The sequence below is a fragment of the Falco naumanni genome, chromosome 8 (assembly GCF_017639655.2).
Source record: "Falco naumanni isolate bFalNau1 chromosome 8, bFalNau1.pat, whole genome shotgun sequence".
Lineage (NCBI taxonomy): Eukaryota > Metazoa > Chordata > Aves > Falconiformes > Falconidae > Falco > Falco naumanni.
Window position 1 is genome coordinate 35508645 of NC_054061.1, and position 23782 is coordinate 35532426.

The window sequence follows — 23782 nt, forward strand, 5'->3', positions numbered from 1 at the left end:
TACTTTGCTCTGCACACAAACTAGAGTTTTTCCACGCACGATGGGATACCACCTTCTCAAAAGTTGGCCCACAACATCTGTATTTCATTTGCATGTATATTTTGGGCAGCCCAAATCCACAACCCCATGTTTCTAGTAATCACAGTACAGAAGGCTTCTGTTTTTATAACCTTCCAAATTTAGGAAAATTTTGGACATTCTGTCAAATATTTTTCTTTGGGTTTTCTCTGGAAATAAATTGTGCTGAGCTTCCTGGATCAGCCCTGCACTTTGCTCTGGGCAGAGTTAAAGAGTCTTTCTTATGTCTGAGAGGGAAATGCACAAATACTGCTGGACAAATGTGAGCCCAGCCCATCTGATGGGGCTGCTGTGGTTTAACCCCAGAAAAGCAACGCCCCATGGCATGTAGTGTGCAACCCATTAAGCAACTTATCACTCATTTGGCCCTGAAAAGCACTTCCAAATCTGCCTGTACTCAAGGACATGTTGCCCTGAACCAGTGACTTCTGGCAGAGGCAGGCAGGTGCTAACCTTAGACGGAAGAAGAGTACAGGCCAAAAATTATCATTTAGTGTGTGCTCCCTCTGTGCTAAGGTAACGTTTCTATGCAGAGCTTAGGGAAACGGAGACTGACGCCTACATGGTGGTGTCTAAACACAACTAAAATGAAGATACATAAAAAAGGGTGAGAGCAGACACAAGCCCTCAGGAAGAGGGCTACATGTGAGTCACACATTGGTGGCCCCTGGCAGGCCTGGAACCTGGCTGAGGCAAGCAGCAAAAGACTGAAGGGAAAGGAGAAGATAGCAGGGCCTGTCGCAAAATTGCTCAATCCAACATTTCGCTGCAAGCAGCAGGGTTGCTGTGGCCGGTGAATTCCCAGCATCTCTGGGATGACTTCAAACGAATGGGGCTCATACCACAGACCCGAAGTGAGGACTGGAAGGGTGCTGGGCTGGGGGTAAGATGAGGCTCAGACACAGACCACATCTGATTTCACAGGCTCTCGCTCTGAGTTTAAGAGATTTTTTGACCAGAGAAGCCAAAGGAAACCAAGTGGTGGATTCCCAGGTGAAGCAAAGCACACAAAAGGTTCTTGGAATTAATTAGAACTGAAAATCTGATTAATGACTTGGTTTGGGGATCCTTCAGAGAGCAGTTTTGACACTGGTTGGGGGATATCAGTGTGATTACGGAAGCCCTATTTCCCAGTTTTTAAAAAATCAACCCACTTTCTCTGTTTCGGGCTCTGACGATGACACTGGAGCATGTCTAAACTCTGGAAGTGCTCTATTTTTGTGGGAGGGATGAGCTGAGCAAGTCAACAGTTCCTAAGTGTTATGGCCCCACAGCTCATGTAACAGCAGCATAAAAGGTTATCACGGCCTGGGTGAGGGCTGAGGACAGCATGGACAGTCCCTGACCCATAGCTGGTGTAGGTGCATGGAGAGGCTCAGTGAATACAGCCAGCAAAGATGAAAGGGCTCAGTCCCCTTCCCCATTTTCTGATCAGGTCCTCTGCACAGAGTCTTCTGTCATCGGGTCATGCACAAGGGAGACAGAAACTTTAGCCTCAGCAGCTGAGAAGAGAGCAACATCAAATAACCTATGAGAGGCTTCTTGCAGCTAAACTCCTTGGGGAGCAGCGACCTGCTTTGGCAGTGTTTACACACCGTATCTCTGATTTGCACCTTTAGTAGCTCCCAGAGTGAGCTCTGGCTGTACAGCAGCTCATGATAAAAAATGAGGACAAGTGCAGAGAAACCCAAATTTATCGCTGGGGTTTCCTCCCAACCATTACTCACATGGACAAGCTGCTCTTGAGTGTCATATTCCTTTGTGCACCCTTCCCAGTGACAGTTCGTCTCATAAATAACCTCAGGCTCCTGTTTACATTCATCCTTATCTAGATCTTCTTTCAGGTCTGTCAGATGCTCCTGCAACACAACAGTGCATTGTATAAGGTGAACTTCTTTCATCTGAATTCCTCCGTCACTCATAGATTACGGGGCAGGTATCAACTGATCACAAAACCATGCTCGTTGTGGTGACACAACATCCTTGATTACTGTGAAATAACGAATTGCAGAGTTTTGGTAGAAATGGATCAGAGTTAATGACAGGACATGAAACACCCCGAAGCTGTGGTCACAGCGATGCCTGGCTCCAGCCAGGTCGTGGGCAGTCCCAGGAAAAGCTGGAGAAAGGAAAAGGCTGGTTTTTGACCTTTGGTTGTGTTCTTTGCTGGAGCAAAACTGACCTGGGGGGAGTGGGGAAATATGAGCATGAAGAAACCACAGAGCAGTCGGAGCCTAGCAGTTACTGTACTCACCTGACAGGGGTTGGGGAGGGGGGTTTCTGTTTTCTGCATCTTTCAGTAGATAAGAAAATTATACCTAACATTTACCCAAAGATTTATGCCTGCAGGGTGCTCCACAGGGACAAAGTGGTGAGCCCTCAAAGCACTCCTCTGAGATAGGGAAATTTGGGAAGCTTGAGCAAGAACCAGTGATGAGTGGGTTGCAGAGCAGAGCTCCAGGGGCTCTGGACTCATAAATGAGTTACTTTAATGCTGAGCATGCTGTGAGCTCTCTCCTTAACTTCTGTCTAGCCAGCTCCTCAGTGCTAAATGAAGCACAGAAGATTTTTGTTATGGCTACTATGAGGATTAAAGCATCAGCACCTACACAATGCAACATAATTAGTACCATTTAGAAGTAAGGACAACTGTCGGCTCTGCACGTGTCAGACACTTGCACAAGGCAATCATCAGCCAATATTGGCTTGGGAATTTAGCAGTAAAAAACCCTGCAGGTTGTGACCCCCTTCATTCCCTTTCCTGACCATTCCTACTACTGCCCAGCACCGAGTGTCCCGCCTCCAGGGCAGCTGTAGGCAGGAGCATCTGGGGTGACTGACCACATCAGACGCTGTTCCTCATGATTTAATGCTTCAATTGGGGCTAGTTGGCCCCATAAGTGTGTAGACACAGTCAGACCCATCCTGCAGTCTTTGACCTGCCCAAACAGACCTATCTGGCTGCCGTCTCCTTCCCCACCAAGACATTCCCAATGCCTACTGAGGGGCTGCAATGATTAATGACTTAATGGCATTGTAGAGCTTGGAAAGTGAGACGCTCTGTATGAAAGTTCAACAATTTTCATTAACTAGCTCATGACATACGTGCCAGCTGTGACTTTTCAATTCAGAAGTTTAGATATGGAGAGGAAGAGATTTGTTTTAATTAGCTCTTAATTTAAAGAAAAAAAATAATTGTAAGGTGGCTCTTGGGACAGGAAACTGTAGTAATTTACAGAAAGACTTCTGGAGATTCAAACTATATCAAAACCCACAGCAACAGTCTGAGAAAGTTCAAACAGCAGCTTCTTTTTCCTGCATTTCCTATTTGGGTAAGCTGTGAACATTATTTCTGTTGAAACATTTCTCTCCATGCAAAGTGTGGTCTTGGAAAAGTGGAATTTTCTACTAAAAATCTTACTTTGCCAAAATTTTTATGCTGTCTGTTGGAAAAATGGAGTTGAAGCCATTGTAATTTGTTGAAGAAGATTGACTTGTTTTACTTCTGGCTAGTTCAACATTAATCTGAATCTTACTGGAGCTATTGTGGTAATCGTAAGAGCACAGTTAACTCAGGTCCCTCGTGCCTGGTGCTCCTCTGTGTCCCACAAATCTTCTCTGCATTGCATTTTTTATAGTACAAGCCATCATGGGAGATACTGTCTGGCCCAAGGATTTTAAACACCCAAACCACAACTCACATGAGGCATTTCCAGTACAGAATTTCCAAAACAAAACACACACGTTTGTTTTTTTTTTTTTTTGATGGATGAACTTCATACTCTGCAAAAAGATGTATCAGTCAATAATTAACTGACTGTAACTCGACTTTTCAGCACAGTCTCCTGCAGAACAGGAATCCCCAAATTTAACAAGTTGCTGTCAGTTAGACCAACTCAAGAAGGGACACCCACTATGCTCAGTCTTTGAACCTGTTCTCCTAGCCAAGAAAGGGCTGCCTCTTACAAAGTACTTTCCAGTAATTTCCCAGTCAATACTGAAATGTTGCAAGATGTGAAGCCTACATTTCCCTTGGGGTATTACTTCACAGATCTCATCATTAGGAACTATTAGACGATCAGCATTCATTTTCCTTCTCTTAATTTCACCTTGCTATTCTAATCAAACCTCCTTGCACCACTTTAACTTACTCCCTCCCTTCTTTCAGTGCTTATTTCACATAAGACCCAGTGGATGAAACTCTGGGGCAGGGCTGCAGGGCTGAGCCAGGCTGATGCTACCCAAGCCCTCCCTGTGGCTGGGCACACACCTCTTCACGTTGGAGCAGAGAATGGACGATGACAGCCATTGAGCAAGCAGCTGTCTGTCCCGCAGCTCCTCTGCTACAGATGCTTTGAGAAAGCACTTGATGGCTTTCAAATCTTTTGTCAGTTGCTGCAAGAAATAAACACATGGCCCTATTAGCCTGGGTGGTGGCCAGATTGGTTTTTTGGGGCATGTGCTTTTGCAGCAGCATGTAGATGCACTCCTAAACCTAAAGCTCCAGAGAGGTGCCTCTTTGCCCTAATTGTGCTGACTACAGCATGTTTATCTTTCCCTGATATGCTATCTTCATCAATTTTACCAGCCCCCTGATGACTGCACACGTTGCTGTCCCCATGCATCATGCTGAGACCTGCTCCTGAACCAGGGCAGAAGGAGAAATTTGTCATCAACTCTTCCCTTCGCTTGACAATAACACGGCCTAATATTTCATGAAAATGAAGTGCCCAGAGCACTCCTGATAGTTTACAGTTGTGATAAAGGACGGTCAGATGGATACTGTCAGCCATTAAACAGTTTGCAATCACAGAGCTCTGGAAAGAAAGCAAAGGCCTTTGGGTCCTTCCTGGTGTCAAATGTTGTGTCACCAGTGTAAAGGATGTTTCTAGGAACAATTCCTTGTTGAATCAAGAAGTCGTCCGTTTTTTGCAAGCTTGCTACCTACATGCAAGATTCCCTCATAATCTATGTTTGCTCTGAGACACTAATGCTGCTTGCTTTGCAGCACAGAAAACCAGGCATAATTTTTAAATTATCATGCTTGAAATACTCCCTCCCTCCTTTTTTTCTATCCAAGCACAGCAACTGCGAGCTGAGTCCCAAGCACCCACTGAATGCCTCACTCAGCCACTGCAGCTCTGCCCTGTACCTTGCTGGGTTTCATGCTCCAAGAGACACCAGCCTGCCTGGCAGACTTTGATGCCTTGCTCCTCGCTGCAGCAAAAGGTGCCAAGAGTATTATTCCCAAAGACAACAAGACCCAGCAGCTCGCTGCCTCGGCCCCACAACACGTCTCGTACCAGGAAGGTTACCTGTGTGGTTGGGGACGCTGGAGGCAAACCCTCAACTTCAGTCTTGACTTTGCTGCGCTTGTTAATTACTGGATTGACTGTGCTGCTCACGGCCGACTCGCTGCTCTGCTTGCTCTAGGAAAGAAAACCAGGCAAGAGACAGCACAGGGTTTGCGATGAGGGACAGACCGCAGCCCACCTCCTCATTAAAAATTAACTTAAAAATCAGTCAGCGTTGAACTTCAGAAGTGGCCAGGGACAACCAGGTTTGGTTTTCACATGGAAGATAGCCCGTGTGGGTTTGTGCAAGAGGGAAGAGCCAAGGGCAGCATCAGCTTCTGCAGGCTCACCAGTGAGCTTGGCTTTGGCATTGGTGCTCCATTTCAGAGCGATCTAGTCCCTGTCACAGCCATCAAAACCTTATGCAACACCCCACCCCCACCCCCCTCCCCCAAGCCACAATTTTATTTCTCAATGTGATGAAACAATTTGTTGAGAAAATTAATTCCTGGGGGGAGTGGGTGGCTCTGGTTACGTGCGAGGGCTCTGGTGTGTTGGGTGTATGAAAGGCTATGTGTATATTTTGCTAAGCTCTTAAAAAATGAGAACAACTTCAGGAGAAAAAAACATCCCATTGTATGTGCATAAAATTGGAACATCAACATTTTAAATACACTCTTGCTAATTGCTCAAGATTGGTCCTGCAAGTTATTAAACAGAGGCATAACTCCTGCCAGCCACATTATTCTGGTAGCCAGTTTGTAAGAAGAAAACAAAACCAATCAATCAAATAACCTTCAATAACAAACAGAGTTTGCAGTGCAGCAGCCATGAGAAGTCCTAAAACAATAAACCAGTCTGAAAAGTTCAGTATGATACAACTAAACCAACAATTGGAAATGGGTGTGAAATGAGGTGAAATAAGTCTCTGGGGAGAAAAGCAATTGCAATTTAAACTTCCAAAGAATGAAAATGGGAAGGAAAAATTATTAAAAGCGTGCTAGATGTATTCACTAACCCTGTGCATGTGGTGGGCTTGCACACACATGGATGTGCCTGTGTGAACTCACAGGTATTTGCAAGGACACATTTGAGGCATGGGATTTCATACACATAGCATTCCTAGTTTTCAAAATCTGGCCCCTAGTTTTGCAGACCTTAACAGGAAAAATCAACAGCAGGGATACCCTGAGAGAGAAGCTACTGAAAAGGAAGGAACAATAAGTAAAATGGCTAGAGGTCCTCAGTAGGATGCACTTATTTGTTAAAGAGAAAAGGAATAAGGTGTTTTAAGACCACTGGCATGGTTCATGTCAATAAGAAAAAAGGAAGGAGGGACTGGTGAAGGAACTGATGAAGCTTGGTTCACAGTGCTCAGGCACTTACCTGGCAAAACTTTCCAGCATGTGCTGAATTCCCTCTACCTGAATAGCACATGACTCATGTTCAAGGACGTTTGCTGCCTGAGATGACCCTGCATATCATGTTCAGTGCTTTGATGGATCAAGGCCTTTGGCTTCTGCATGGGTAGTATGTGTGTGCAAGGAAGGGAGATAGGTGCAAAATTTGGCTGTGACTAGACCAGAAACTCTTTGTCAGGAGGAAGAAAAAGCAATGTAAAGGGAGAGCATGAGTAAGTGGAGAGTAGATAAAACTCCCACAAGCACCATGCAGGGCACCTCCCAGCGCATGGAGAACGTGCCTCCATTTCCCTGTGTGCCATGCACAGAGAGAGCCAGGATGGCCACCCCTACCTGGCTGGAGTCAGAGATGCAGTTGCTGTTGCTGCTGATCTGTGCCGGCGGTGGGTTGACAGAGATGACTGCCATGTGCTGCCGTGGGGGGAAGGTTGGGGATGGCTGGATCAGGGGAGGAGTGTGTCCAAAGGCTGAGCTCAGGCCTCTCTGCTGCGTCAGGATCTGCTGGTATGTCACAGGGTTGATGGGGTGGGGGAAGCTGAACGCTGGACTGCAGCAACAAGAGGAGGAAAAATGATGAGGAGTTATTTTAAATGGCATTTATCACATTAGCTAGTGACTGATTCAAGTTTGGCTTCCTGAAGACTCCAGGAGACAGCCCGCATTGTCCCAGCTAGATGCCTTCAATGCCATGAAAAGCCTGACAGCCTGCTTTACTTCAAAGACAGGATTTGTCTCGCGTGTGCCTCAGTGAACTTGTGAATCATTTCGACCCATGTATCTGACTGTAATTTCTTTTCTTCCTATGTTTCAAAACAGCCAAAGCCCTTGGCAGGGAGTACACAAGAGCATGGGACTTGGACACATCTGGCTTTGGAGCCCCCAAGGCTCCCAGGCTTCCTGCAGACTCACACCTTGGGGTTTTGCTGCCCTGGATATAAAAAAACAGCATCACCTGGCCCACCTGGCCCAGGTCACAGTGGGGATGAGTAACTATTCATTTAACACAGTCCAGAACCATGCAGTTTACTCCACATTTGGGTGAGGGGGATGCTGGCTCAGGGGACTGCTGAAGAATGTCACCTTTCATATGTAGGTCACTGGTTCATCTCCAATCTGGGTCAGCAGTGACCAGACACACCACCAGCTCCAGGCTGCTTGGGCGCTAACTGGGGGCAACGGGTCTGAACCAGGATGCAGCAGTTGCCAGCATACAAAGCTCTGCTTTAGGAAGGAAGGGGTTCGCTCCCAGGGGTGAGTCCTCTCGGCAGAGATGGAGACGCACAAGAAACGCTGTGCTCCCTGTACTCTAGGTGGGCGATGCACAAACCGTAGACTCTCAGCCCCAAAATCAATTATTTGCCACCTTTAAGAGACGGCCATCCTGAACCCTTACCCTCACAGTATTTTGATCACATCACTAAAACTGCCCGTGCTGTGAGTGCTCAGCAAACGGGGCCATAATTAGCAGCACGCTTCATTTCCAATTTTGCTTTTAGAGAAAATACTTATTGCTGGTGACCATACAGCTAGAATTTCTGTTCCAAACCAGTTAATGACAGCTTGACCAAAAGAATAAAGGGCAAAAATCACTACAGTGTAAAAGAGCTCTGGGAGGTAAATACGCACTGCAGCAAATGAGGTGTGATGTCAGGCTGTTGCACAGCTTTGTTACGATACAGCAAAGTCCAAAAATGACTTTCAGAACTGCTACTGGGATCTGGGTCTGAGTGGGTTATAAAGGTTTTAATTGCTGCCACTAAGACATTGTTAAAACAATAACAAAAAAATCTTTTCACCCCAAATAGCTGACAGTTATCCTGTTATATACGTAACCCAGTTTACAATTCCTGACCTTTAAGATGCACCTTTAGAACACCGAGAAGTTTCAAATTCTATATTATTACTTGATTATTCCCTTGGAGTCCAACAACTGTCCGATGGGTCAGACTCTGCACTCTACAGTTTGTTGAAAATACCAGATGCTACTCTGAAAAGCTTAAAATCTGAGTGGAAGAAGAGATGCTACAGGTATGCCCACTTAACAACAACAGGTGAAAAGACTAGAAAAATATGATTACCAAAAAATGAGTTGCAATTTGTTTAAATCAGTGTTCTGTTTGACTTAAATTCAATTTCTGAAGGATGGTGCTGGATAAAGTAACTTACAAAATTAATGCTACAGTTACTAATGGCAATATCTCTGTTTTCCCCTACAAGTTTTAGGAGTACATGATCTTTATAAAAGCTTGCTTTGCAACATCAGTATTAATTAGAGCTAACATTTTTAACAGTTAAGTAATAAAAGGAGTAATAACATTGTGAAACCTGGGTGAAGCAATCACGGCAGGAATTGACAACAGTGAGCTGCCTAATGTAAGTGGTTTTTAATTAAGATTTGAACAAAACTTTACTCAAGGGCTTAGATTTGTTTTAAATATGTTTTTAGCATTAGACTCTTCAATCTGCACAGGCAATATATTTTTTTTAAAGAATGTGGGCCAATAATATGGACGATACTTTGAGGCAATCTCCTAAAACTGAGGGTTTCTTAACCAGTCCAACTGCTCACAATGAACGTTTTGTTAGATGAACTTATTCCCTGTTTCTGCTTGCAGGAAGGCATGATCATAGTGTAATTACTGGAAACCTGGTAACCAATAATCCCAATCCAGCAACTCCCCCCTGCCCCATATGGCACAAAGTACCCTTCCACATGCAAAACCAGGTGGGGGCTTTGATTTAATACACTACACAGCCCCAGTGCACAAAAGCAGAAGTTGCAAGGAAGGGGGGGGTTTCCCTTGCTGAAGGATCACCCCTCCTTTCGGAGGGATGCTTATGCAGCTGCACAGAGCCAGTCCCAGAGCTTTACCTGATTGTCCCAGCAGATAAATGGCCGTAGGAGCCACTTGCTGCTGAACTGCTTCTGGAGTTGTTGATATACGCCACAAGAGAGTTTGGGGAGGTCCTGATCATTGTCTGGAGATCAATGCTGGCGTCGGACAGCGGGGAGATGGACAGGGCTCGTTTTCGGCTTAATCTCGGAGTCACCCGTGGGCTCGAAAACCGGGACACTGTAGGAAAGAGAACCTTTGTCAGACAAAACCAGCGGGCTGCTGCCTTCCTGCAGGGTGGCAGGAGGTGCTGAGACCTGCTGCACTTGTGACTGCTGTGGGATGTTCAGGAGCCAGGAGCAGCGCAGGGACCAGCTCCACTTCGACGTGAGGCTTCCTCTCCCCTGGGCGCTGAACAACAGGGGTCAGGCAGCACCGTGAACATCCGCTTGCTTCGCCCTCCTTGGGGGATAAACAGAAGCCTGTCCATCACCCCCTTTCATCAGCACTAAATTAACTTAAAATTAAAAGGGAAAAGGCCCTGCAAGGTTTCCATGAGCGCAGCCGTCCCTTTGACTCGGTGGCAGCAGCAGCAGCGGGCCAGAAGAGCCGCACGTCAGAGCCGGGGCAACCCTTGGAAATGGCGTGTGCACTTGTGTGCGGAGGGAACGGAAACCAAACAAGCGTGAGCACAATGCTGGCCATCCAATTAATGAAGGAGGCGAGGCTCCAGGAGCTCCAAAAGTAAATTAAGAGTTTTAAGAAAACCAATTTGGCAGCTCAGGCACAAAGTTCAAGCTCTCCCCCTCCGAGGGGACCTGCCAGTGCCTGGACCCTATTAGCAATTGTCAATCATTCAGGCATGAAGTCATTTCCAATGCTGCCAGTCCCGTTTGTGGATCTGCAATACATGGCGAGTTACTACTGTATGAATTTGGCCTCTCCCAGCGTTTCAGCACTGCTAACTGGAACGACTGACTTCATCCGGAGGAAACTCTGCCCAGGCCTGACCCACCTGCAAATCGCTGGGGTGGCATGGACAGGATCTGGGGATGGGCCATATCACAATGTTCACCAATACCAGGGTACCAGATGCAAAGCCTGACCAACCCCTAGCCCTGTGTGGCATGGCTTATTCCTCCAAAGCAATGAGAACAGTGTTTAGGTCACCTGTTTTTTTTTTTAAAAAAAAGATTTTGAAGGGTAAAATGTGCCACTCAGGCATAAGGTCTTGCTGGTAACCCCCACCATCCACCCAGGGATGCAGGAAGGCTCAGCTGCTCCAGCTCCTTCCCTTGATGAGCGCAGCACTGTATTACTACCCGGCTTTTCCCGCGGCTGTCTCCCCAGAAAGCTTCCTGTGGGTATCCTATTAAACACTGTGAATAAAACAGTAACTTGCCCAGACAGGCAATATGAGCTATTTTCCCCTAGTTGGCTGGAGGGATGGATTTAGGTTGTATATCACCAAATACAAGCCTGGCACTTTGCAAGAGCATAAACTTTCTGTCCTGACGACAGTGCTGGTATGTGAGAAGGTGAATGGGATGTACAAGGAGGTAAAATATATCCTGCCAGCATGACCAAATAGTTCCTTGATTTGTGTTGGCTCACAGAAGTTTGTGTCAACATTTCCTTGAGACCAGTGGCTGGGTTGCAGTCTACCAGTCTCCACATGACTCACCAGTGTACCTAAGTGGCTCTGTCATTACCATGTCTGGGTGCTGTGTAATCGATGGGGTTTAGTACCACTCTCCCCTTATTTACCCACGATGTCCCCTGTTGCACAAGATAAATGACTTGCCCAAGGTCCCACTCTAAGCCCAAGGCTAAGTTGATACTTGAACCAAGCACTCCTGTGACTTCTGTCCTACACCTAAGAAGCTTCAAGAGTTGCTAGCTGCAATGCTTTTGCTGAAATACTGACAACACTGGGAATTTCTCCTAAAAATCAGATTGTTGCATATATGCTGAACACCTTCTTGGGGTATTTTGTAAACTACATTTTGCAACCATACAGAGCAGGGAGATGCTAGAAAACATGATTCAAGGATCAGGTATGAAACAGAAAGAGCAGGCAGTGGTCTATAACAATCACCTCCTGAGTGTTAAAGCTGTCCTGTGATTTGGAGGGACTGGGCTCAAACTTTCCTAACACTTGTGGCTGGCAGACTCCAGCCCCATTGTGCCATGTTGAGCAGCACTTCCCCTGGGAGCTGGAAAAGGAGCAGTCGCTTTGTAGAGGCACCGTGGATGCAAAACCAAAGTGAGCAAATGAACTCCCCTCAGCAAAGGCTGGCCCTCCCTGAAGGCTGGAGTGGAGCATTCCCAAATTTAACATCTGGTTCATGAAATCTGGGCCCTGCCAGAGCTCTGGACTAAGCAACATGAGGCTTGCTTTGCTCTAGATCATAATGGTCAAAACTGCGCTCTGTCTGCAACACGTAAATGTGTTAATGCAATTGATCTGAACTAATTAAACTTTTTCCTTTTCTCCTCCCCCTCCCCGCCCCCGCCTCCAGCCATAAAGCTCTTTGATTCAACACATGAGCCACAACCTGGAAAGACCTGGGTGTTGTTCTCAGTCCTCCCCAGCCTTACGTCCTTAAGCAAGCTGCTGCTTCTTTCTCTGTTTCCCAGTGTCATCTATTTAGATGAGCTCCTTTAGACAGGATTTGTGTTTATTCTGTATGTATGCACCAAATGCAATGGAGTTCCATCTCAGCTGAGTTGTCAGTGTTTCTGTCCTACAAATAATATGCATCTTTCCAGATACAGATATTGTTTTCTGCATTTGCATTCCCACAGTCTCCTCCTTCTCTAACAGAAGGAAGCAGGCCAGATTTGACAGTCATATTTATCTCTGTTACTCCCACACCTCAAGGGAGATCTGTTTATTAATGTGCCACTTCCCTTGATAAATTACTAAATAGAAAGAAAAGCCTTGTACTCATTTCTCGCCGTTGCTTCCCATGATTTATATCCACAGTGCTGGTTCAGCCATTGGTTGCCATTAATTTGCAGAGGGAAGAAGCCCTGATGTCCAACAGAACCCTGGGTTTTAGCAGTGCAACCAACACAGCCACCCCTCCCCGCTGCATACAGGTACGTCATTTTTCCCCCACGTAAAACTCTGCTGGAAGCTGTCAGATCTGCAAGCTGGCCTGGGAATTCTCCAGCCCAAACCCAGTAATATGCATTGCGTTAGTGTCCACTCTAATTTAGATCTTGTGAGCACCGTGGGCTATCTGAAATGCTTGGTAGCAGATCCAGTAAGTTGGGCTCGTGCTGTACACAAAAGCCTCTAAGGTCTTACAGGATTCCAGGGAAAGCTGTGACCTAAAATAGTGCTATGGATGAACAATTCCTCTCTTCTCAATGACAGCCTGCCCAAAGTGCCCAGGAAGGGCAGCGTCTGGGAAACGAAAAGGAGTTTAACCACACGAGGAAGTGCTCACTAGTGCATTTAGGAAGAGGGAATCTTTTCAAAATTATTATTCAAAAGCAGATTAGCAACACTGGGATAGTTATTGCTAATAAAATCAGACTAATCTCCTGATCTGAGGACACTGAGCATGAACATTAAGTGATACCAGGTAGCAGCAAAGATGAGTATTAGTGTAGCTGTACACATAGGCAAGGTCTTTGATTCGGGCTGACTGACAGCCACTTGAATATGTAAGCAAAATCCTCTGTTGCCTGAGGTCCAGTGATGCTTCAAAGGAAAAGCCACATGCAACTTCTTCAGCAGTGACTGTGCCCAGAGAAGTAAATGAAGGTGGGATCCATTTTTCAGACACAGAGATGGAGAGCCTCGGGAGGATTTATCATGGCATTCCCTCTCTTGTCTCCCCTTCAAAAATGCTGACTTATCAAAATGAACAGTGTTAGTTTCAAGACTTTTTTGATGTTTGGAAAATATGTTGCAGGAAGTTTCTAAACTGTCAGAGTACCCCCTTCAACACTCTTGAAAGAAAAAATCTCTTATTTTTCTATTGTTGCTTTGAAAGATATTTTGTTCAGAAACCGAAAACCATCACAGGTTAAAACAAATTTTAAAATGTCACACATTGAAATAAAAGTAGGAAATTATTCTAAAATTAATTGCACTCATCTACCAGTGTTCCAGTTTTTAAAATTAATCTCACTATGCCTCTCTACCTCAGATGGAGACCTTTTTTATCTTCAGCTTCTTTCCCTTGAATACTACTGAGAGATGGGAAAAGTCTTTCTCACTCAGGTCCAGAAAGAAGTGATGGGCCAAAGCAAAACAAGAAACAAGACAATCCCATGAGATACTCTATCATTGCTTCCTCTGGTGTTTGATAATATTTCCAGCTGAGTACATTTACAGCCAGGATGGGTGGTGACTGTTCCTGTAACAATCCGCTCTACTACTTCTACCTCTCATCTTGAATGAATACCTTTTAAAGGCAGCGGATGCTCTCTATTGACTTCCATGGACTTTGGAATATGGAGCAAATACAAATTTAAAAGCTGACCTAGAGACACTCCTGTCTGAGATATCTCATCTTTACTTTGAAGCTAGTTCTTTCTCACTTGGAAAACATGCTGTGTTTATGCACTCATATTTTGGACATACTAACAGCTTGTTTTTTATTTATTCAATGTATATTAAACAAATTAGCTCTGAATGGAAGAAACCTGATTTTCTTTTTGTTTTTCAAAAGCAAGAGATACCTTCTTAGAGTTCAAAACTGTTTCAGATTTCAAGCAAAACAAAAATAATAAGCCAAAAGACTGTCCTCTTCCCTCTCAGAGTAAGGAGGAGATTAAACTAGAGATGTGAACTGGTAAACAGAAAGGTGCAGTAAAGGCTGAGCCCAAAGCTCTGGGCATTAGGGATAGTGTTGTGGATGGCAGCTCATGAAGGTCTGAAGTAAACAAGAACTTTACTGTTGGTTTTTGCCCCCTGTTGCCTCTTCTTACAAAAAGTCAATTCCGGATACATTTTACAGTAGTTTAACTGGTGTGCACTGGCCTTTCCACACCGTTTCATACACAGATCCAGATACACTGACTGTCACAGGCTCAGCTCTACATGCTAGAGAATAAACATAACCCACATATTTTAAGAAACCTTTTAAAAGTGCCTGGAATAACTTTTCAGTAGAAAAAACCTTGGTTTACAGCAGTATTACCTTTGCCAAGCAAAAGTAAATGCCACAGCTCACAACTGAAAGCCATTTCTCTCCTGGGGAGGGATTAAATAGCCCATTTCTAAACTAGCGAATTCAAGGCTGTATTTTCAAGTGGCAGTGGCCACATCTGCCAAATGTCCCAGCCCAGTCCTTCAGCCAGCCTACGGCTGGGAGGAAAGTCCAGATTTCTTGGTAAAAAGGTACAGTTTCCTTGGAAGTTTCCTATGGTGTCTGCAAATTATCACATCCATGAGTTGCTCAGAAACTGGGATTTTCTTCCCAAATTTAAATTTATCCACAATGGGCCAGAAATGAGCCAAATAGTCAGCTTTTACACATGTGGCAGCTTGTGGTCTGACTCCCGCCGCTGTTCCCAGTGCTGTCGTGCCAAAAGGCAGGATCAGACCCTGGCTCATGTGGGAGGCGGGAGCAGAGGTTCCTGCTCCGACCACTCGATGTGGCTGTGGCCATCAGAAGGACATTACAAGAGATAGTTTTCCTGGAGGGAGACTTCAGACCTTGTATCACACTAGAAATAGTGGCAGCGAAGCCCTCTCGAACGGAAATGCCAGGCACTCAGTGGGAGCTCCTTCGGGGCTCCTTCAAGGCAAGGAAACCTCAGGCATCCCTTTACGGACAAGCATGTTGCTGTGATCTTGACTGCAGAGGAACATCGGGGGAATTGCTTCTGAACAGCTGAGCCCGTAAGGCACGTGGGCTGCAGATGGCCCACCACCCCCTCCTCACAGAAACACGGCCAGAGCCACTGCTTCCCCTGCATCCCCTGGCCAAGCCCTGGGATAAATACAGCATTAACAACATGGTCCCTCTTCCTGGCCACTCACCAAGAAAACTTCACCCAAAACGTACAGAACTATCCCCTTCCTCCCATCACCAAATTAAATCCACAGGCAGCATAAAACCACAGGATGATCCCTTAATCAATACGCAGCAGCGATAAACTACAAATGCTCTTTGTATAACCAGTTCTTTATTTCCCTCTCCCCTTCTCCAGCGACAACACACCTCTTACTTAGACTGCAGCAGATGCTGGACATTTGTTCTGGCACCAGATGCTGTCCTGGGACCCTTCTTTCTTCCCTCCCTGGGCCGATCAGCTTTGCAGTTCAAGGAATACTAATGCTTCTCTCAAATCCTCACTGAAAGACAAGGCTGCATTCTTCTACTCCCAATCCACAAGGTAACTGTTTAGACGACCCAACTTGCATATGTAAATTGAATTCTTTAGAAACCAGAGTGCAGCAGGATTCCAGACAGAGTGCTTATGGGATGCTCTGGGACTTTTTCTCTCTTCTGCACATATTTTTCTGGGGAGGAAAACAGCATTGCTGGCTAGAAATGGGTGGGAAATCATTTCCCATTCTCTGAACCTTTTCTGAGATTTCAGCAAGTTTCCATTCTGTGCCGGGACAAAGAAAACAAACCAAAAGAAAAAAAGAACTTTCAGAGTTTTTAAGGAAGCAACTACAGGGCGCGCCGTCTGCCCAGAGTAGCCAACAGCTGGCTTGTTTGGGAAGTCATCTGCCATCCAGCATACCCAGCCTGCAAACCCTGAGCTGCTGGTCCCTCAAATCCCAGGGGAGGCACTTCTTTCCTAGGTCGCCATGAGGCTGGGCTGTGTCCGTCCATCCTGATGGAGCAGTCGCTTCACATAAACCTGCTGGAGGAGAGTCCCGAGCTCACCTCTCAAGGCTCATGCCTGCTGACTGCAGTAACCGCTGAGCTGCGCTGCCAGCCCTGCTCCTTACCCTGATGGCTATTAAATCATTTACTTGAAGTAGAAAGGCTCCAACAACACTGACTGAAAGAGGCCAGTGAAGCTGAATCACTGTTTGATTTGGGGAAATAAAGTCCTGCTTGATGATTTGCCCATGTCACAGGCAACTGTGCCAGCTGCTGGTTTGTCGGCTATGCTGGGCCGAACAAAGCCTTTTCCCAGTTAAATTGCTGGTCATGAGTCAAAACATTTGTGATTGCCATGCACCAGGCAGCAAGAAATAGAGCAGGGATCTCCCTCTAGCTCCAGAACTGGATGAAATGCCATAACAGCACTGCGCGGTCATCCCTGCTGTCGGTAACTGTACGGTTGCAGAGACCCATGCAGCCCTCCTGAGCTGAGTGACTACCTCTGTGCAGCACTGCTTGGATGTACGTTGAACTCAAGTTGTTTTCCCCATCCCCTGACTCAGCATGGACAACCCAATCACACTTTTAACATTGTGCAAACAGAAGTGATGGATTTAAAGATGATCTCTGCTTCCACCCTGGCCATGAGAGGCTTATTCTGAAAGATCTGGATCTTGTTCCTAGAGCTGCCACCGCTCTGCTCACTGATCATTTGATCTCCTTTCTCTTCAGGGTCTCCAGTGATGAAGTAGCTTTGTTTAGTACAGTAGTTTTGAGACCTTGTGGTGTACAGGGCTATAACAGTACAAACATCGAGTCAGTCTGGATATGCTCCTCTTGAGAGCAAATGGCATCTCCCAAGAGCTGAGGGTAATCACCAGAGCTCTTGTGATTAGGAAAAAAAAAACCACGTTGGATGTACTAAACATGCTTAGAAAGTTGTAGTCATCTCCAGTTTCAAAAGACTGTGCTCTCCATCAGTCTTTTCTGCCCCAGGGATGCTCTTGTGCAACCACTCTGTCACCTGGAATAATCTACCATGTGACGCTCACTTCTAGAAGAGAAATGCAAGATTGTTTTGATCTGGTGAATAGATCCTGTCAATTAGTCTCAAAAGTGACCTACCAGCAATGTTGTGGCATTAGAAAGTGGTTAACTTCTGGTTTGAAAGTGTAGGTTTTCCAGAAAATGTATTTAAGCCTGGAGTCAAACTCCACTCTTGGATTTAGAGTCCCTGTTTGGATGACAGAATGAAACAGGACAGCTAACTGAAGGGTAATTTAGTCTTCACTGGGGCTAGACTGAAGACCCCGGCAGTCTGGTACATAAAACTTCAATTTGGTCTGCTTTAGTGGTTAACTACTTTTAGCTGCACAGGGAAAACCCTGCTAAAAAGATGCAGTTCTGGGGCACCCTAGCTCAGCCACCATTTAAACACTCAGCAGAGCTGACAACACGGTTGGTACCAACAAGCTCCAGCCGACACCTATGGCCTGTTATTTTTCCTGACCCTAGACACCTGATGGGATGAGAAAACACTGACAAACATGGAGGCACTGAGAAATTCTCCAAGAAATGCAATTACAGCAACCAGAAGGGCCCAGCTATGTGCCTGTGGAAGAACTACCATACCGAGGGTCTAGGGCTCCCACGGACCTGCAGATATTTGGAGGTAACATGACACTGAACAGGCCAGTTTTTATACATGCTTATTGGCTGCTTTTTCTTTTGCAGGTGCCTGCATTTTCAGCAAACTAATTCTTGTAAAGTTCATATGTTCTGGGGCTCTCTGAGAAGGCGGCTGCCTGAATGACAGATGCTGTGAGGTGGTGACTCATTGGGGTTTTATGCATGCTACTGATATTCTTGTCTCAGAAAAACACCATAAGAGGATGCTTTGTTAAATTATCCGTCCAACTATTTACTTAGGCTCCGCCGATTTGAATTTTTGAAATAACTTTCTAAAAAGAGAGGGAGACTCTGGCTCCTCAGCCAGTCTTTCAGAGCCATCCATGTTAGTCTCCACCTTGAAAACGCACAATTCTTTCTTCTCTCCATCTGACAGAAAAACCCAAACACATAGACCAGAGACTGGCACTGGTCTGCTGCTCCTTTTCACATTCTTAAAAAGTAGGCTTCCAGTGTCTCATGTCACATCCTCATGTCGTTTGAAAGTGTTCACCTCACACAGGGCACGTGAAGGCCCAGAAAAGGCTTTCCAGTTATTCATCAATAAAGCTTTACTGAAAGATCAAAATAAATGCTTGGTGAGCCCTGGCTTTGCAGTGAATGATGGTTATGAGCTTGGCTGCATGAAACTGGGACCTTTGATAAGTGATTTACTTTAGAGTTGTTCTCAGGAGAAGGCAAACAGTGAGAAAGTTTTCTGCCAAGGGGAGTATCTCAGAGGACTTCAGATAAAGGCTGATCTTCAGCAAACGAGAGGACGAACATCCTGGTGTGCCGAGAGTCAGCCTGCACTAGCATGAAAGCAGTTGTGTTTGCTTCCCTTACTGGCTGTTTATCTGGCACATCAGTGAGGCACTGCTGGTTAGAGATGGACTAATAAGGAGGCAAGGAGGAAGGAGTCTCGTTCATGAGTCCAAGGAGAACTTGGCAGGGTTGGTTTGCACCCATCTGCTTTAACCACAGACATTAACCCTTTGGAGGGAAGACAGAGCAGTCTTACTGATCAGCTGTTTTGCAGCAGAGAAGCCCGGAATGTATTTTGGGTGTTAGAGGCAGGCTGTGCTCTCCCTTTCAGACTGGGATCCAGGTTCCCGATTAATCTAGGAATTGGCAGCAGAAAATTACTATTCAGGTAAAACTTCCACAGCAGCTGCAGAAGAGAAATCGTTTTTTCATTCAAAATATCTAGAAGCCCCCATCAGTGAACAGCCAGAACAGCTTTTATCATTCCAAACCAGTCACTTTACGAAGCAGCAAGACCGCAAAGTCTTTCATCTTAAAAGCTCAACAACAGAAACTTTGAAGCGGTAATGAAACGATGCAGATCTCCACTCCAAAAACTTATAATGGTCCACAGGCAAATCTGAAGGCAGCCCAGGAAACAGAAGCCGGAATCTGAAAGTCAAGCCGAGACTTCTTTTTCTTGCAGCAGAAATAATCTCCAAACTGCCCTTTGTAATATTTGTGCAACTCCAGTTCTTACAAGATGTGGCATAAAACGAAAGGAAAGAAATTTCTAACAGCTTTAAAAATCATTTGGACCTCAGAAACACTTCCGGATAGGCTTTACCCATCTCACCAGGGCAGCGGTCAGGCCGCAGGGGTGACTCAGCACCGCGGTGCCTAATGTGATTTTATTTCTTCTTCATTTAGTCAGGAGCAAGAGCTTTCTGGGTTTATAATGTCTGATACTAGCATAAATACCACATTCCTGCATTTTTTTTTTCTCCCACAAAGTACTAACATATCCTCTCCACTGTGGCTCCCCGTTAACATATTTTTTCTCCTTGGGGATCTAAGAAGTTCCAACCAAGAGGAGAGGTCCATCGTGCCGAGCATGGCTATGCATGGAAACGGCCAGCCTTTGCCCCAGTTACTAACCAGGCTGAACATGGGGTGGGATGGGGAGCCAGAGATGGAGCTTGCACCCAGGAACACTGTGGCCATCCATGACTAAAGCAGCGGGATGGCAGCAAAGCCCTGCCCACTGGACCAGCCTGTCTCCTACCCATGCAGCAGCCATGCCGTCCTCCCAAAGAGGCCACAATGCATGTATTTTAAATTATATATATTTCATACATATATATATGGAACAAGGTGACATTTTAAGCCAAAAATTAGAGTGCAGCACCTGTGGGTTTCGGCAGGGCAGAATGACCATGCATAACAACCTCCACTGGGAGGACAGCCCAGTCCATCTGCCCCCAAACTTCAACTGTGCCAGGGAGGACCCAGACCGCTACTCACCATCGACAGGGCTGAGGTAATCATGGAGGTGGGCTGTGCTGGCTGCTCCCCCGCTCTGCATCAGGAGGTCCCCGTAGGGGTTTGGGTGGCCGGCCATCAGCGTCATTTGGTGGTAGTAGTCAGCAGGGTTGGCTCCTGGTGGCGGTGGGGGAAGCCCGAAGAGACCTCGCTCCTTCAGGTGCTCGTGAGCCACTGCCGGAGCCACGGATGAGGAGGAAAACATGGGGAGAAGATTCCCACTGCAATGTTAGACCTCGGCACTGACGTTGGCGGCCCCGTCTCCACCCCGTGCCCCCCACCAGCCCCGGCTGCACGGCTCGGAGTAGGGCTCTCGTGACGTGTGCTTGGGCGTGCTTCTGCGGACAAAAGAAACTAAGCTGGGGCCTCTGCATTCCTCCATTTCCGCAAATTTATAAACAATCTCTCGTTCCCCCTTCTAATAATCCTCCCATTCGGACGCAGCCGGCACCCCGGGGAGGGGGGAGAGGGCCCAGCCCACCAGCAGCAGTAACCCTGTCAGCATTAACATCTCTGCCTATTAGAAAGGAAAGACAAATGCAGCCCAGTTCCCGATAGCAGCGTGAGGAAATTAAAGCCAAGGTCTAATGCATAGAGCTAGGTTTAGTGTCTGGCAGCATAAAACCATTTTGGCTGCCAAAGCCAATTACGCTCACTTTCTCCCAGCTGTAATTTTTCAAACCTGCCTCCCCACCCGCTTGCCCCATTAACTTATTTACCACTGCCTTAAAAAAAAAAAAAAAAGAAAAAAAAAAAAGAAAGAGTAAAAGGAAAAGCAAAGCAACCCAAAACACAATGCCTTTTTTTCACAGCAAACAATGAAATTGGCTTTGGAAGGAGAGGACGGGGCAGAGCACACGCACGCCAGACATCAGACCTCTCTGCAGCGGGCAGCTGGGAGTTTGGATGACGTTTTGGGGGAGGGAAGAAGACGTATGCATTTCCCCATCACTCTAGTGATGGTTTTTTTAGCCATAGAAGATGGTTTTATGCTGCCAGGCACTAAACCAGGGGCCTTGTTGCTCTCTGATGCTTTGCTTTGCGGCGGAGAAGGGCCGCTGGCCCCTGCAGCAGCTGGGAGGCCGAGAGATACTGGGGTCTGCCGGGCGTGCAGAGACCGGGTCCCCAAAGCCTGGCTGCTCCCTGGGCACTGAGCCAGCCGTCTGCAGCTATGTAATGAAGCACTTCTGACGAAGTAAGACATGACTTGCACCTCCCCAAGTGAAAGCAGAGCCGCCATGCATTTTCCCCTTTCCCTGTTTGGCCATTTTTGTCCCCAGCTTTCGGCTACAGGGTCTGCTGGGGCTCAGCGAACACCACCACCTCTGCATGCACCTGGCGCCAGCTCCCCGTGCCAGCTCCCTGCATGTGCTCGCCTTCCCCAGAAGCTGTTGCAGGGCAGCTCAGGAGGAAGGAGGAAGAAAATATGTCCCTTCTCCTTCACACAGGAGCCATCCTGCCCCAACACAAAGCCAACAGGGGATAACCCAGCTGGCATTGCCTCATCTCTGCAACGTCAGTCCCAGCCAGGCCAGGCAGCCAGAGTGACTGTGACCCTCACTGGGGGAAGCAGGACTCCCAGTAGAGACATAGGAGTGGGGAAGCTCATAAGAGAGCCGACAGCACTGCAGAAAGGAACGTACTTTAAGCAAAATATTTATAATATGATCCAGCAGTAATAGCTATTCTCACGCTCTGCTTTCTCAGTGCAATGATGCAAAACAAATGTGTAGTTAAAGGGAAGGGGGGTTGGGGGGAACCAAAAAGAAAAAGAGACAGCTCTCCCACTTCAGAGAGCAGCTGCAGAGCCTTTGCAGCTGTAAATCCCCGGGTTTTAGGGAATTTCAGTACTGGTGAGCTACAAAATTGCTGCAGTACCAGTAGCACAGCATCTTACCGTCAGCAGGGCTGAGGCCCCTGGCAGCAGAGATGACGGAGAGCGTGGGGCTGCCGTGGACGGAGCGGAGGTAGTGCTCCATGTGGGGTGCCACGTAGGGGTGCGGTGGGCTGAAGGGCGACTCGCCAGGCCCGGTGGGGTGTGGAGACAGGCGGATGAGGGAGATGTCAGAGATGACGGGGCTGCCACTCAGAGGAGGAGGCCTGGGAAGGAAACAGAGACACGCTGTCACTCCCAGCCACCCAGGGCAGGCACAGCCGCCTGCCACCCTTCTCCCTCCTGCCCCACCACCGTCTTTGCCTGTGAGGAAGGAGTTCAAGCACATGGTGGGGAAAAAAACTCTTCTCTTGGCATTCATGGAGTCTGAAGCCAGTGCAAGCTTCCTGCAGACCCACACCCTCATTGCAGTAAATATGTATTTGTGCAAGGTGGCTCATCCCAGCTGGGCTGCTGTAAAAAGGGGCACGAGCTGCTTCAGGCAGTGCCTGCACACCATCTCCTTGCACAGGGTGGTTTGCAGGCTCCTCACTGCCCCTGGGTATCCTGATGTTCAATGCTATGTGCAGACAGCGCCCTGGACAAGGCTGCCAGTGAAAGGATGCAAACGGCACAAGGAGTACATAGATGATCAAGGCAAGCCGTGCTCTGCTCGGCCCAGCATGCATGGCTCAGCCAGTGCCAGCAGAGAAGCCCTCCCCGCCTGCGTCCATCACGGCTTGCACAAACCTCCTTGACAGGTCGGCGGTACGGTTCAGAGGGCAAAAGTTCACGAGAGGTTTTATTGCATGCTTTCTGGGGGCCACCTCTGTTAAATCCCTCAGATCTTCCTCAGGCCAAGTGCTACCTGAGAAAGAAGTCAGGAACTGCTGAGGGATTCAGCAGGTAAGAAAAAAAAGGGTCGCAGACATGTTTCAACACTTGAGCCGTTTTTGCAGGGTGAGCAAGGATGGAAGAGAAAGCGCACGGACATCTGCCAGACACGTCTCCTACTGCACCCTCCAGCCTCTTAAACAAACCACAGAGGGTGCAAGGAGGGGAGAAAAAGTTACACGCCCTGACCTGAGAAGCAGAAAATCTGAGCTAGACACCAAAAGAGGCAGAGCTGTCATTAGGCAAAACAAAAGAGCAGAATCTGTTTTGCATTAGTGCTCTCTGTACTCACAGACTGCTGGAAGAGGAACTGGTGCGGAGACGCAGGTCATGGCAGGGACGGCGTTTGTCCCTGGCTGGGTGCTTTGGGAAAGCTGAGGGAGATGGATGTGGACCCCATGAGGCTGTACCCCAGACACAGGAGGCCATAAGGATTCAGAGGTCAGGGATCTGGGACACGGGCTGAGCTAAGGGACAGTATTACAAAGGTCCTTCCCCAAGGATATCCAAATATGCCATTAGTGAGTGCATGTAAGGTCTGTCTCTCCATGCACAAACAACCGTAACGCTCAGACATGCCACCTGCACCTCAGGATCTCAGTCCCACCCTGTCTTATCAACAGCT

At 47.0% G+C, this 23782-nt stretch overlaps 1 protein-coding gene across 2 annotated transcripts in view; it reads right to left on the reverse strand.

Moving 5' to 3' along the window:
- The window catches only part of GLI2 (GLI family zinc finger 2), a 199470-nt gene that overhangs the window by 20326 nt on the left and 155362 nt on the right, over positions 1 to 23782 (reverse strand). The window contains exons 4-9 of one of the 2 annotated variants that reach the window (XM_040604855.1): positions 22288 to 22490; positions 20373 to 20564; positions 9666 to 9867; positions 7127 to 7340; positions 5394 to 5507; positions 1806 to 1937 (exon numbers count right to left, since the gene is read on the reverse strand). In XM_040604855.1, the coding sequence (XP_040460789.1) occupies positions 1806 to 1937; positions 5394 to 5507; positions 7127 to 7340; positions 9666 to 9867; positions 20373 to 20564; positions 22288 to 22490 (1057 nt within the window). Of the gene's footprint in view, positions 1 to 1805; positions 1938 to 5393; positions 5508 to 7126; positions 7341 to 9665; positions 9868 to 9944; positions 10193 to 20372; positions 20565 to 22287; positions 22491 to 23782 lie in introns of those variants that run through there. The other variant, XM_040604856.1, reaches the window with a different exon arrangement.